Below are 14,543 nucleotides of genomic sequence, written 5' to 3'. Positions count from 1 at the left end.
CAATTTACCAATTAAACCTCTCTCAGCCTCTAAAATCCAGATGCTGCAGGACAGGGCTTGTACTCAAGAAGGTGAAAGTGAAACAGAAAAAGTAACTGTAACCAGTCCAGTTTCACTGTCCACCGTGATTGCAATCAGCATCAGTGACATGGAAAGTAGATTAAACTGAAAATCAATTATCTAACCCTTTGTTCTAGTTTTGCAGTGACATTGTGTGCGTAAGAAGCATTAAACACATACTTAGGAATTTGTAAGATCAGGACCATTTATTATTTTTAAATACAAGCTTCAACCTGATAATGTCCCTTGGGGAATAATTCACTTTGATCCATCAACTCTAGGCTGGAATTGGATCATGAGACTTACCACTTCTCACGCATAAATATATAGCTATAAATACAAGTGTTACCCCTATGTGCCTTATGCAGGTCAGCCACTGGGGATTGAACCCTCTTGGGAAGATGATTGTGTAGAAAGGGTCATTAGGAAGCCAGGCTGTGGAAGATATTAGAGAGGTGTCAGCAGGAATCTTCCCCTTGGGAGATGGTCTGGGCTCTAACTTTCTAGTTGCAGAGAGAACCTTCACAATGTAAACTGTTTCTTGCCCAGTCTGTCTGACAGACTGAAACAAAAGCACCAAGGGATGTGAACTTCTTCCTGTCCCTTTTAAGGGGTTAATAAAACCTTTCGATGGCAAGCCCAGTCGTGGGGAGAGCTGTCTGCTCGGTAGCTCCCTAGCCTGAAATCCTCTTGAGCCCCAGAGCAGATAGAGCACAGCTAGCTGCAGAGCAAATCACCCCTCCCCCAGCTGCACCTCACCTCTCTGCTGAAGAGACCACCTGAAAAAGGGTCTCTTAATCTCTATGGTCCATTCTGGCCTTGGCCCCTTTGCTGAAACACCTCAGTGCTGTGAGATTTAAGGTGTTGGGTTTTTTTAACTAGAGTATTCCCAAAGAAGCAGATTTTTGCTAGATTTCAGCTCTCCATGGCTAAGGCGGGGACAGGTTTTTAGTCTGTGTTCAACTGGAAGTAGCTGGGGAAATATGACACATTTCAGAGCATGGCTAAGTGGTTTAGAAAGGTACAGGGAAAACTCTACTTGTATCTATGTTTGTATGTGGGCCACAGCATCTGAGCAGCTACTTACTTGTATGGCTGTTGGTTACAGTCTGTTTCCCCCTCTAAAGTAACCAAAATGGTTAGACTAACTCCTGGGAGTTCACTTCTCCTCTCCCTTACACCTGCGTCTGTCAGGAGTGCCCCCACTGCTGTTAGTCCCTGTAAATGGGAGCACGTTCAGTCCCTGCCACTCTCTTTACCAAGCAAGATGCAGGCAGAAGAACTTCAAGGGGGTGAACAGATAAAGGGACCAGCTCCCTGGTTTCCAGCTCAGTCAAGAAACCCCCCAGTGCAAGGAGCCATGGGCAGTGGATGTGTGGGAGGCAAGCTGTCCCCTAAGCACAAAGCTGAAGGAAGCTTGTCAGGGAAGAGGGATGGGGAAGCAGCACTCCACGTGTCTAGAACAAAGGGCACAATGGAGACGGTTATGCAAGTGTGTGGGCTGGTACCTTTACTGTGGCCTCGGCTGACAGTTTGCATCCTGGCAGATGGTGCCATCATGCTTGGCAGAAGGATTTATTCTATGCAGGAAGGAGGAGGAAGACACAGACAGTAACCTAAAATCTCAGCAGATGTGCCACTAATTGGAAACAGAATCCCAGTGAACTGGTCCTTCCCATTGTTCCTGGCCCTTTCACCCCTCTCTCTCCCACCTCCCCTGTTCCTCCCACACATTTTCTTTTGGTGGAGTATTCTGGTGAGGTAAAGTGTATGCTGGATTTAACATCAAAATGCACTCTGGTCCGGCGAGCACCCATCAGTTCATAGAGAATACAAAAGAACATTTAAAAAATCTCCCCCAAAACCTGAAAATTAAAACTACAATTCATCGCGCATTTTGTCCCCTTTGGGCCTCACTAGCCTGCCAATGAAAAGAATGGAGTTGGTTTTATTGTCCTTGATCACAAAGACGAATGGGTGATCGGCATAGAAGAGTTTTGGGTTCCTCATTTCTTCTCGGCCGTAGATGTCAGCATCAAAGGGGTTCCCTTCGGTGTCCCACTCGAGGGCCGCGGCATGGAAGACGTTGGAAAGGTAGAGATCTTTCTTGCCTGAAATCTTGGACAGGTCAGCCTTGTTCTTGTCCATTGCTTCAGTCAAGCCAAGGTCCGCCAAGTGTTTCTATGAGGACAGACAGGCGGGTTAGACTCCTAGGGAAGACACTAATGCTGTTCAATCATATGCTCAACCAGCTAGATTCTGCTCTCAGTAGTGTAAATACAGAGTAACGCCCTGCGCTCAGGGAATAGGTCTAGCTACCTGGGGGTGTTAACGGTGTGATGTGGCTCCTTGGATCCTGAAAAGAACAGGGGAGTTGATGGAGAAGTTTTCCTCCCCGTTTTGCAGAAGTGTAAAGGAGCTGAGTAAAATGACAATACATTGGCTTAAATCCATAAACCCAGAGCCCAACTTAAAGCCAGGCAGCCATTTAAGCAGAAGTGTTAGTCTAGGTTTCCACTGAATGACGCAGTTTGTAAGTAACAAGCTCACCATGTATAGCAAGCCAACTTGTGTATAAAACACCTCTAATTGCCCCATCTCCCTACTTTCAGGGCTGGAGAAGAGAATTCCCCAAGTGCAGGACAGTGGGAATCTGGTTAGAACTACATATGCAGATCTGATCAAATCTGCCTATTCTGGGCTCCTCAAATGTCATTCTTATAGGTCATGCCAGGGGGATCCTAACACATCCACTCAGGGAAGCTGCCAAGGCAGAAATTACAGTCTCCTCTCTTCCCTCACCATCCTGGTCTCTCACAACCTTCCCAACGGTGGCAGAAATTTCTCCGCTCATAAGCCATCGTATGTGCCAGCCTGTCACTTCAAAGCAGAAGTGGGGGAAAGACCCACGAACCATCCTCAGCAGACAGTCTGGTTTTTGACGTCAAGAGAGACTTTACCTGGAGATCATGGCTGACTTCCAAGCTGACTTTTGGCAGGGAAATGGCCAGGGCTCTCTTCTTCAACTTGCGGATCCAAGTTTTCAGTTGCTCTCTGGTCAGCAGCTTCTCAACTCTCTCCAGAGGCTCCACATGGTTGGGCATGATGAAGATCATGCTGGAGAGTTTGTGAGCAAGAGGCATCTCCACAATCTGAAGTTTCTCAGCCTCATCATCAAAGTAGTTGTACAGACCTTTAAGAAAAGAGTCGCAGGCAGAGGCAATAAGGGTGAGCCCTGGGAAGCAGAGCTACCTGATTCTGTTGCTAATTTGCCCCATGTTTTCAGTGGAGTGCAATCTGGGGACTGTCTAGTTTACTGGCCCAAAAGTAGACAAGTGTGGATGGTGACTGAAAGCTGCTACTACTCAGAGCTCTGTTTGATGCCCCAATTCTAGATCTCCTATGGAATCTCTTCCTAATAGAAGAGTGTCCAGATCTAAAGCCACATAAATGGCATTAAATCTTGTACTAAGATTTAAGCATAAAGCTGCATAGTTTTGACTTATCTGAAAGGCTGGTGGGGAAAGAAAACCGGGTGAAAAGTTGACCAACTGGGCTAATATCATCTCTGTTGTAAATCAACAGGGTGGATTTAGTCCAGTGGATCTTGGGGCAGGGAGCATAAGCTAAAACTTACCTGTGCGGTGCATCATGGGAACTCCCACTGTGTAGGAACGGGTCACCATAAAGCCACGGTTGTCCACCATCTTGTGATGGAACCTCTCATCCCAGTGCGCTATAAATGGAGGAGGAGGAAAACCCATCAGTTAACAAGAAATGGGAATGGGCTGTGTGTCGTCATGCTCAATTAACTCCAGTAGCCCAGCAAGGAACACCCTAGACTGGCGAGCATCTAAGAACCCACAATTTGTCCTACCAAAGAGAACACCAGTATATGTAGTGCAGTGTCTTGTCTCTGACTTTATAACAGCTACTTTGGAGTTTTAAAAAAATCCCATTTTTGTTATTGTGCTAATTTGGGGTGAGACTGGGACTAGCAAATTCCTTCCCCCCTCCCAAAACAAACCTTCTATCCTGCAACCTGAAGTTTATTTACCATGGCACCAATTTATTTAATATACACCTCTACCCAGATACAACGTGACCTGATACAACACAAATTCGGATATAACGCGGTAAAGCAGTGCTCCGGGGGAGTAGGGGGGCTGCACGCTCTGGCGGATCAAAGCAAGTTTGATATAGTGCGGTTTCACCTATTTTATCTCCCGAGGACAGTGTTATATCGAGGTAGAGATCTATGTCCTCTTGAAGTTTCAGATGGAGAAACTAATTCACTTCCACTCCTAAAATAAGATTTCTGTTGCAAGCTCCAATGGCTCCTGTTTTTCACTCCAGTGCATTTCAGCTGTGGGGCAAAGATCCCTCCGTATAAAGCCCTGTAGGACTCTAGAAAACTCTTTGAGCCTGTGTCTCCTCTCACTTGCCCCAGTGTGCAACTCCACTGATTTACACCAGTGTAAATGGGAGCTGAATTAGGCCCTTTGTGTCATTTATATCTAAATTAGGAACAGGAGGTGAAGCCAAGTATTGGCTAGCGGGTGCCACCTGCACTTGATCACTCACCTCATTAATTTAGAGCACCTTCTGCATTTAACTTACGTTTGAAGAACATGGCGTTCACGATCAGGGCCCCGTCGGTCTTCTCCACGTTTTTGGTGACCTCAGGGAGCTTGCCATCGGTGGTCTGGGATGCCCACTCGTTGATGGATTTCAGGGCGCTCCTCTTGTCCCTGAAGTTGATCTTGGAGTGTTCGTAGTTGTAGTGCTTCTTGCTGCTCTTCACAAAATCATCAGCAAAGTTGATGGAGCTGGGGCCGTACAAGCGGTTCCCAAGCTTCCAGGTGACATTGCGGGCGGTGGAGTTGCTGACCTCGTTCAGGAGCTCTGAAAGCCCGCCGTGAACGTAGTCGTCATTCAGCTTGTCGGCGCTGAGCACGGCCTTGGCTTGGGAGGCTGTGGTGGCCTTGCCACCGAGTGACACCAGGCCAAGCGAGGAGGCCACCACCACGGGAGACACGAGGATGTTCTCCATGTTCTTGTCTTTAGCCATCATGTGGTAGAGGTTGAAGGCGAGAGTTGTGCTGCGGTCAGCTAAGGCGGTTGCCTTATCGCTCAGCTTCTTATCTTCCGAGGGCACTGCGGCCGCTAGGGCACAGAGGGCCAGGAGGTTGGTCACCCGCATGGCTTCCACTGAATGTGATGTTGCTGTGAACCTGCAAGGCAGCGAAAGCTTGAGAATCTGTCAGACCACCTTCCCTCCTAAAGCCACGTCAGCATTTAGACTAGTCTAAGCTCTGATGCTTCCAATTAACCCCATTCCTAGAATCCAGTGCGGGGAAGTGAAATAGCATTTGTGATGCAACCTGATCTGCATCTGTGGTTCGCTTCCAATTTAATAACTTTAATAGGGTTCCAATTTCCAACCAGGCTTCAGCCCAGCCCTTTTTTTTTTTGCAGGTGTGAACTTACACCCTCAAAAATTGCCCATGTGATTAACTGCAGAAGTAAATCATACTATGTGGAGAGAGAAATGGTAGCTCATGCTTGAGAGTCCAAACTGCATTCTGAAACAGCGGGCCTGTACATTTTGAATAAAAGCCTGGTCTAATTGAATATTAACTCACTGGTTTGTTTTTGGGACTTTAAAGGGACATGATCAGGCAAGTTGGTTGGTTCAAAGACCCAAGTGATAGGCTGGAGATCTTTTCAATTCTAGGAGAGTGGTTCAAATCCAGCTCAAGTTAGGAGTGACAGAAAAGCTGTGCTGTTTGACGGTCCAGTGACCTCTGAAGATCACTGCTGTTTGGTGGCCCACTGGCCACCACAATCAAGGTAGAACATTGCAGGCTGGAATCAGTCACCTCTACAGGCTACAACTCTGTACGGAAGATGAGGGTGGCTGTAACCTACTCCATTTTATGCAAATCAGATTGAGCTCTTTAACCTGTCCACATTTGAAGAAGCAAGTTAATCCCTGCTGTACACCCAAAGGCTGGCTAAGTGCTACTGCCTCCCTGCCAAACTTGTACTTTGGGCTCAAGGGTGCTCCAAAAGGTCTAGAGAGCTCAAAATCTTCCCCAAGCAAAGCTACCTGCTTATGTATATTAGGGGTTAAAATCCTCTTCTATGCCTGCGACTTTTTTTGGTTGTATGAAGTTATCTTTGTGGTACCCAAAGACCGAATACTGAATTGTTCAGGCATCCTGCCAAGTGCTGTGATTGAGCTCCATTCTTTAGTCATTCTTCCCCCCCCTGGCTGAGGCTGCTCTGAAGTTCAGTTCCTGGCATGCAGCAGGAAGCAGCAGCTGGAGTGGCAGCATTAGAGTTAAAGAAAACAGAACAGGAAACAGAGGTGGGCCCAAGGAATTACACACACAAAAGAAAGCATTTGTGCACGTAGCCACAAGCAGACATGTTGCAGTTCACAGGATGGAAGTTATATAGCCTTAGGGATAGGGTTAATTTACACCCTAAGATCCCTTCAATAAGCCTTGTTGCAAGACTGAAAATGAAAAGCTAATGACTTTAATTTGCGCTGGCTATCCAAAAGAAAGACTATTTAAAACACATACACCAGTTTACAATCTCCCCATCTGGATGTGGGGCTGGGATTATGCAGTTAGACAGTTTCAAACTTTTTTTGTGTTTTTTTGTTTATTATTTTCTTCTTCTAAAGATACCTTGAAACTTTTTCATAGTGAGGTCAACGTTTGCCTTTTTCATTCTGAAAGAAAACAGATACAGAAAGTAGTTCCCTTGAGAATGGTGCCTGGTTTAAAGCATGTGCTAGATCTTTAGGACAGTTCCATTACTTCAGAGAGCAATGAAATCTAGCCACCATCCAGGAAGCCGCTGTGCCCAAACTTTGCCCACAGAAGGGTTGAATCGACAAATGTCTAGGTCTCCCCAAGGACGATGGAAGCGCACAGTAAGAATAGGTCTCAGCCTGTAAGCTCCACTCAGTTCTGAGCAACATCTCCTACCCTTGAATTATGTGAAGGGGTTGTGTTAGTGAGACAACAGCATTGGCCTGTGTGTTATAATTTAGTGCCATGCTGATTCTCTAGGAGCTCATGCTTCATAGCTTCCACCTACACCCTGCACTCCCCCGGGGCCCAGTCTGCAATGAGATGCATGCAGGCAGATCCTTGTGCCAGCGTGGCAGGTCTATCTGGGGTGGGAGTCATCTTGCACGATCAGGGCCTTAGATTCCACCCACACACACTAGATCAGAACAAACTGCATGAAAAAGCGACTCACACAAATGCAATAAGCAAACGCCCTTTGGGTGTTAGTGGAGAACTTGCACTAAGACAGCCTGAGGCTTTGTATTTTGACAGAGTTGGTTTTAGTTTACAGTAAGAGAGAACAAAGAGCTGCACCCTTATCCCGAAGGCGGTAGGTTTCCTCCCTGCTCTGCGGCAGTTCACCCTTGGGCAGGGGGACCCAGGGCTCACAGGGAGAGGGAGCTGTGGATACTGGTTTAATACTGGCTCTAAGCTGGAAGGAGGAGCAGAGACCTGGCCCCTGGGACACTGCTCCTATTGTATCCCTCCCCCTCATGTTATTTCATTTTTGTTACTTGGGATACTTAAACCCAGGCACCTCTGCTCCCCATGGTCTTGAGGATCTGTGGGAGCATCACTGGCAGCTCCTTCCCATGGCTGCCTCTGGTGTGGGGCAGCCTGGAAAATGGACCCCGCTGGTGTGGGGCAGGAGGGGCTGCTTCCCTCAGATCAGTGGAGCCCAGACCTGCCTCCCCTCAAACTGCAGAAAGGCAGCAGCTGCAGCTACCAAGTTCAATACCCCACAGCCTCTGTCACCCAGGAACTGCCCCCACTCCTTTCCTCCCACATCCTCCACAGGGGCAGGGCATGCAGCCCCCCCACCCCACCCCCAAATGCTCCATTCTGATCCGCCCCACACCCCACCAATCCCCAGGGATGGGGGAATTACCCCCCCCCAAAAACTTTCTAGGCTGCTGAAGACTCCTGGGGAGAGCCCGACATTTCATCCTGACACCACCCCCCGCCCCCATTCCCAGTAAGAGATTCCCCTGCTCCTGCTCCACACGCGATTTCCCAGCAACTGGGGGATATTCCATGGGACCCAGTCCCCTACTCTCCATCACTGATCTCCCCAGGCCAGGGAGATCCCAGGCATCTCCGCTGCCCCTCCCACCCCGCCACAGGGACATTCTCGGGTGTGTCCCCCCTGCAAACTCGCCCAGGCCCAGGGAGATTGTTGGAATGTCGCCGTGGGGGGAGGGGGAGCATCCACGGTCCCCCGCACACCCCTACCCTGCCACGGGGACAACTCCGGGGTGTCCGTCTGCCCCCGTGCGGACACACACCTCCTGCCGCCGGGACAACTCCGGGGTCTGGGGCGCCCCCGCTCCGTGCACACCCCCACCGCCGCAGGGATACTCCGGAGTATCCCTCGTCCGTCCACATCCACCTCCCTGCCGCGGCCATACTCCGGGGAACTCCTCCTTCGTGCACACCCCACCCTGCCGCGGGGACAGTCCGGGGCGCCCCCCTCCGTGCACACCCCACCCTGCCGCGGGGACAGTCCGGGGCGCCCCCCTCCGTGCACCCCACCCAGCCGCTGGGACAGTCCGGGGCGCCCCCCTCCGTGCACACACCCCCTGCCGCGGGGGCGCTCCGGGAACCCCGCACCGTACCAAGGAGCTCCATGGGGCGCCCCCCGCGTCTTGCTGCCGCTCCCCTTACCGCCTGCCCCCACCCCGGGCACAACCAGCCCAACGCAGCCCGGTGCTTGAACCTCCGTGGACCCCTGCGGAGCCCCTAACCTGGAGGGGTCGCTCCTGCGCCGCTGGGGCTCGCGTCCGGGCTGGGGGCGCGGGGCCGGCGCGATTTGCAGGGAGCAGAGCGTCTGCAGCCTCCCGGTGTGTGTCCGTCTCTGCAGAGTCCAGCCCTCGGAGGGGGCTATATAACCCGCCCAGAGAAACTTCTAGAAAGTTGTAAAAGTTGCATGTTAAAATGGGAGGCTCCGAGCTCCAAAAAAAAAAAAGCACTTTGGAGCCTCCCACTGGCAGAGTGCCCCCTCCGCCCCCATCCCACTCCTGAGAGCTGCTGCAGGGTCCTACTGCTTGGTGGTTTGCAGGCTGCGGACTCCTCTTGTGCCAGAGCTGGGAAGTGCCAAGGCCAGAGGTGCCTGGGCTCAGCCCTGGCACAAATGAAGAAGCACTGACTCTTCTCCCCGGGGTAGAGGTGGGAAGCTAAAGCACAGAACATCTAAGGCCCTGATCCTCAAAGGTATTTAGGCAACTAACTCCTATTGCTTTCTATAGGAGTTGGGCACCTATCCCAGTAAGTGAGTTACTCAAAGTGATACAACTTGTCTGTGAGAAGCAGGGGCTGCAACTCAGCAGAGAGAGACATGGCTCCTGCGCCCCATGGCTTACAAATCACAGCCCTGGTCCTCCAAACAAGTAAGCCTGTGCATAACTTTATTCGCCTGAGCTGCCTGATAGGGCTTAGTGGGGCTACTCGCTTGGTAAAGTTACACACGTGCTCAAGCGTGTGAAGGATCAGGGTTTATATACAGACAAAACAATAGAGTTTATTATTGGTGTAGTCCCACTGAAGGCCATGGAGTTACAACAGGGATGAATTTGGATACCGGCTACCAGAAACCGTGTTACAAGGAATAGTAAATATAGTATCATCATCAAAACAGTTGTCTGAACAGGACTATCAGTTGTCTGATATTCAGGTGTGTCTAAGGTAACCAGAGAGCAAATGCGAAAAATCGTGACAGAGGGTGGAGGGTAATATCAGCCTATATAAGAAAAAGACCCCAAAATCATGACCCTCCCTATAAAATTGGGACATCTGGTCACTCTGCGTGTGTCACTGATTTCAAGATGTCTGGTTCGATCAATGTCCCTGCCATCCAGCTGTGTGTCTGACTCTTGCATGTCTTACTTTTAAATGACTATATTTTCACAAGGCTCCTCATTCGATGTCACAGAATATGAACTGCACTCAAAGCCATGATGGGAGCTCAATGCCAGGCTACAAAGAGACGCAGCTGGCTCGAGACGTAGCATATCACTGCTATGGACAATGTTCTAGATACATAAAGCTTTCTGTGCTATTATTTCTTTCCCCACTCACTCCCCAATATTTGGGCTGCTGGTGCAGTGAATGTTCCACACTGATTGCATTTAATCCGACTTCCAAATCCTTTCAGTGATCCAGCCATAGGAAGGGCTAAGGCTTTCTCTATGGTAGACATAGCCAAGCTAGCGCTGATGGAGCTAGTGCGCTAAAAATAGAATTGCAGTCGTGGCTGTGTAGGCTAGCCACCCCCACTAAGAGCCCATCTGAAAGCCTAGAGAAGTACTCAGGGCAGCTAGTCCAAGCCACCATGTGCGCCACTGTGGCCACACTGCTATTTTTAGCGCACTAGTGTGATCAGAGCTAGTGTAGGTATTTCTATCTGAACTGGAAATGATACCTCCAGCTCCTGTGTAAACATATCCTAAAACTGGCAGAATTCTTTTGTGTGTCTGAGTTTTACTGAAGCACGGTGCTTTGAGAAAACTTTGGCAAACTTCTACACACTTTGAAGCATGCTGGAAGCAAGCTGGTATGGATATGGATTCATAGACTGGAAGTAATTTCATTTTCATTTCAAGCTGTCAAATCTGTTGTTTAATTTACCTTAGTGTGGCATCAAGGTAGAAAACATTCTGGGGCTTATTTTCATTGACCTTAACATCACAAGGCCCGTTGCAGTGCCAGAGCAGTGTAAAAGAAGTCTGTTTTTATTTCCTCCCTCCCCTCTAAGCACCATTCAATTTCAATGTTCATTCTCTCTAATACTTGTTTTTGCCTCTACAATCACGCTGGCTACCTAGCAAGCCAGGTGTCTTAATGAATCCCTGTTGCTGTGGTAGAAAATAGCATGAAGTTATAGTGTAGGACCAGAGACTTTAGTGACCTAGCTTTGAATGCTCTGAAAAGTCGCCGTACATATCAGGTGTGCAATGTAGCCAAGCCAGCAGAAAAAATGGCATGAGAACAGCTCATTCTGTGTCGCAGTTGCTCCCAACAAAACCTATCAATAGCTGAGCCAGAAAGCCACATCCTGCTGCCCACCTGCCCTCGTGCCCTTTGCTGGCAGGATAAAGGGAAAAATGACAAGTCACTGATTTCCCTCTTCCATCCCTTGTGCATGGGCATCCATCCTCACCTCGTTCCAATCTCTCAAAAACGCACTTCTGCCACTGAAACGTCATTGCTTTACAGAAAACATTCTTGTAAATGTAATTACATTTAAAAATGAAATCTGTGAGGCAATTATCTCCTAACTCTGCTTCTTCAGGAGCAGCTGTCCCCCCAGCACAAATAGCCTTCATTTAGTAGTCTCTAAACTGCCAGTCACTTTGTCCTAGTATGTCTGTGACCCAACATCAGGGCATGATCGTCCAAACCCTGACTGAAGAAGTCTTGTCTTCTTTGTTATTAGCTGTCTCTATGGTTCCTAACACAACAGGGCCCTGATCCCTGACTGGGTTTCCCAGGTGCTAGCCATAATACAGATGATAATAGTAACCTCAGTGGAATTACTCCTGTGAGTGAAAACAAACCACCTGGCCAAAGGTTTGTCAAGCTCAGGCCCCATAGGGGTGACCTTTCCATGTGCTGTGCCCACCTACAATGCTAATAAATAACAATAATAATGAATGCTATAGAAAAGCTGTAGCTTTCCATACCTAACAAACAGAGGTGGACACAATGCAAATAGATAATAGAAAGCCTCAAATTATTTGAGATCTCTGAGATCTCTTATATAACAAAATATTTTGTCAACTAAAATGACCTGGCTACCCACAGCTGAAATAACAAAAGTAAATACACACATTTCTATTGTTATTCATGCTGTCATTATGGTTACCAGCAAAACTTAATAACAGTTATAGTAGATAACAGGTAGGTAATGACTGTTTGTTCCATTTTTCCTGGCTTTTGTTTCTGGCTGAGAGAAAAATAGGCTCTTTTATTAGTTCACAATAACCTTTATTATGGCTGAGCTGAGCCAGGTGTAATTTGCACAAAATCTGTCGCATGGAAATAGTGCCCAGGGTGCATGTCTGACAGAAAACATGGAAGCATCTCAGCAGCCTAAAAAACAGATTTCTGACTTTGTGGGATTTTTCAAGGGGAAAAAGGATTATTGCATAGGGGAAAAGGAGTGTGAATGCACCAGATTTCCAGATCTTGACCTTGCTGCCATTCGTAACCCAGAGTCTAATCTAAACTGAGGCCTGATCCTGCAACCTTTACTTGGGCTAGTAATCCTTGCTCATGCAGTTGTTCCCATTGACTTAAGAGGGGCTACCTGGTTACAGCTGCAACCCTGGGCCCCTGCAGCCAATATTTGTATTAAGACCCTATTGTGAGAGGCTGAACACCTTAATCTTCTAATGGGAGTCAAGGGAATTTAGTATATGGATGATGATGGTGCTCTGTACCTCATAGGAGACATTCAGCACCTTAAAGAATTGGCTCCCTTCTCATTAGTTATGGTGACAAGGAATGGATTATCACTAATCAAAGGTGCTACTGGATTAGCACTGAATAACTCCACTGATCAAAAGTGCCACTTGAAGAGGTTTGCAGCTCAGGCAGGGCACCAGATTCACTTACTGAAACTATGCACAGAAGTGGCGTACTCCATGAACTGTGCCGTAGATCCAGGGCCGGTGCAATCATTTAGGCGATCTAGGCAGTCACCTAGAGTGCTGGCATTTGGGGGGGGGTGCCATTTTCTGCGGCAGCGACTACGGTGGCCGGATCTTCTTCAATCAGCTTAGGCGCTGCAGGCCTGGGAAGCAGGAGAAGTGAAGCAGCGACGCGCGTGCCCTCAGGATGCTGTGGCTCGGTGCGCAGATCAGAGATGATCTGGGGTGAGGGGTGCCTCAGGGCGAGGGTGGGGGTGGGAGCTGCTGCGGGGGGGGTGTCTCGGGGGGGACTGCCACAGGGAGGCCTCAGGAAGGGGGGAGCGCCCGTGGGGGGGTGCCTCAGGGCGGGGACACGGGGGGGGAGGGTGCAAGGTGGAAGTTTCGCCTAGGGCGCGAAACATCTTTGCACCGGCCCTGCATAGATCTCTCGCATTAAGTGCTATTGTGTCATGAGCAAGTGGACAGTGAAAGTCAAATCCTGTTCACCTGCCTCATGTGACTAGTCCAACTGAACAGGATTTCTTCCTGTTTTGGGGTAGTGTAGGCTGTCTGGGTAGCGTATATCCAGGTGTATATCACATACATTCTTTGCTACTTTTTAATTTTCATCCTTTGCAGTAGCATCTTCCATGAGGGGGAAAAAAATAAGACACTGAATAGAGAGGCAATCAACAGGCCCAACAGAATGCACCAAGTTCCAGTATAAAGTAAGCGAAAGGTTACTAGAGGCAGTCATACAGTTTGCCTATTGGTGAGACTATAGGCAGTCCCTTTAAATGGGCAAGATGCACGTCAGCAGCAGGGTTCTGTGCTAAACCCAGTGTCTGGTGCTGTTCCGCCTTCCCCTTCCTCTCTGTAATTACGTTCCATAAGGGACATTGTTCCAGCTAGCATAAAATTTAAACCTTTTAATCCAAATGTCTTTTTATGTTCAGCCTTCCTCCACTGAATGCCTTTGACAAGTTTACATGGCTATATGTACCTTTAACATTTAAAATGATCTTCACTTATTAGCAGTAATTTTTGGCTGAATAAAAATAATTCTTTATCATTAGGGTTACCAGATAGCAGTTGTGAAAAAACAGGGCAGGGGGTGGGAGGTAACAGGCGCCTATATAAGAAAATGTCCCCAAAAAAGGGGCTGTCCCTTTAAAAATGGAACATCTGGTTACCCTTGTTATCATCGATCAATGATCTCTGAAAATACAGACAGTGCAGAGATTTTTAGATTTCCTGGATGATTTTCAGTTTTTGAAGGCATAATTTCTCCTAGTCATATTATAACTAAATGCTGTTATATACAAGTAATTTATCCTATCCAATAAAACAATTTTGTGAGCAAAGAAGAGTTGTAATATATTGACCATGCACTAAAATTTAAAGTCCTATAAATGAACAAACTACATTTAAGTAGCTGCATCAGATTGGACTCAGCCTTTCAAATCTTTGCTGCATATTGTTCAGTACAAATTGTCTGGAATCAGAGCGATAGGTACATTTCTTTTGACAGAAAGTAATCTTAAAGTGGAATTCCAGCTCTGCACATTCTCTAGAAGGCTCTGAACTCCCTTCCCCCATAGTGCCACGTCGGATAGTCTGCATCAGGCAAAGGGATGGGAGGGGGAGAGCAGGGATATTGGGAGTTGCCTTCTTCCCTCTTCTTTGCTCCTCCTAATTACACAGTATCAGTAGCCAAAAGACACTTCTACTTCTGGAGCACCAAAAACCCACCCCTGCGACAAAACGC

General features: G+C 48.1%; 1 protein-coding gene across 4 annotated transcripts; it reads right to left on the bottom strand.

Annotated features, from left to right (window-relative positions):
* Positions 1–269: 269 nt before the first annotated feature.
* Positions 270–8,940, bottom strand: SERPINH1 (serpin family H member 1). 4 transcript variants are annotated; one of them, XM_032796416.2, is made up of 6 exons: positions 8,894–8,933; positions 6,762–6,805; positions 4,681–5,294; positions 3,698–3,796; positions 3,021–3,253; positions 270–2,241 (listed from the first exon to the last, which is right to left on the bottom strand). In XM_032796416.2, exons 3-6 carry the CDS (start codon positions 5,261–5,263, stop codon positions 1,939–1,941), a joined length of 1,218 nt encoding a protein of 405 aa, XP_032652307.1. In that variant the 5' UTR covers positions 5,264–5,294; positions 6,762–6,805; positions 8,894–8,933; the 3' UTR covers positions 270–1,938. The 4 variants fall into 4 exon arrangements, with proteins under 4 accessions (XP_032652307.1, XP_032652310.1, XP_032652309.1 ...); XM_032796419.2 differs by lacking the exon at positions 6,762–6,805 and having other exon boundaries at positions 8,894–8,940; XM_032796418.2 differs by lacking the exons at positions 6,762–6,805; positions 8,894–8,933 and adding an exon at positions 6,654–6,747.
* Between the last annotated feature and the right edge of the window lie 5,603 nt (positions 8,941–14,543).

This window comes from Chelonoidis abingdonii, chromosome 1, assembly GCF_003597395.2.
Source record: "Chelonoidis abingdonii isolate Lonesome George chromosome 1, CheloAbing_2.0, whole genome shotgun sequence".
In the NCBI taxonomy this organism is placed as follows: domain Eukaryota; kingdom Metazoa; phylum Chordata; order Testudines; family Testudinidae; genus Chelonoidis; species Chelonoidis abingdonii.
This window is presented reverse-complemented; position numbering and strand designations above follow the sequence as displayed.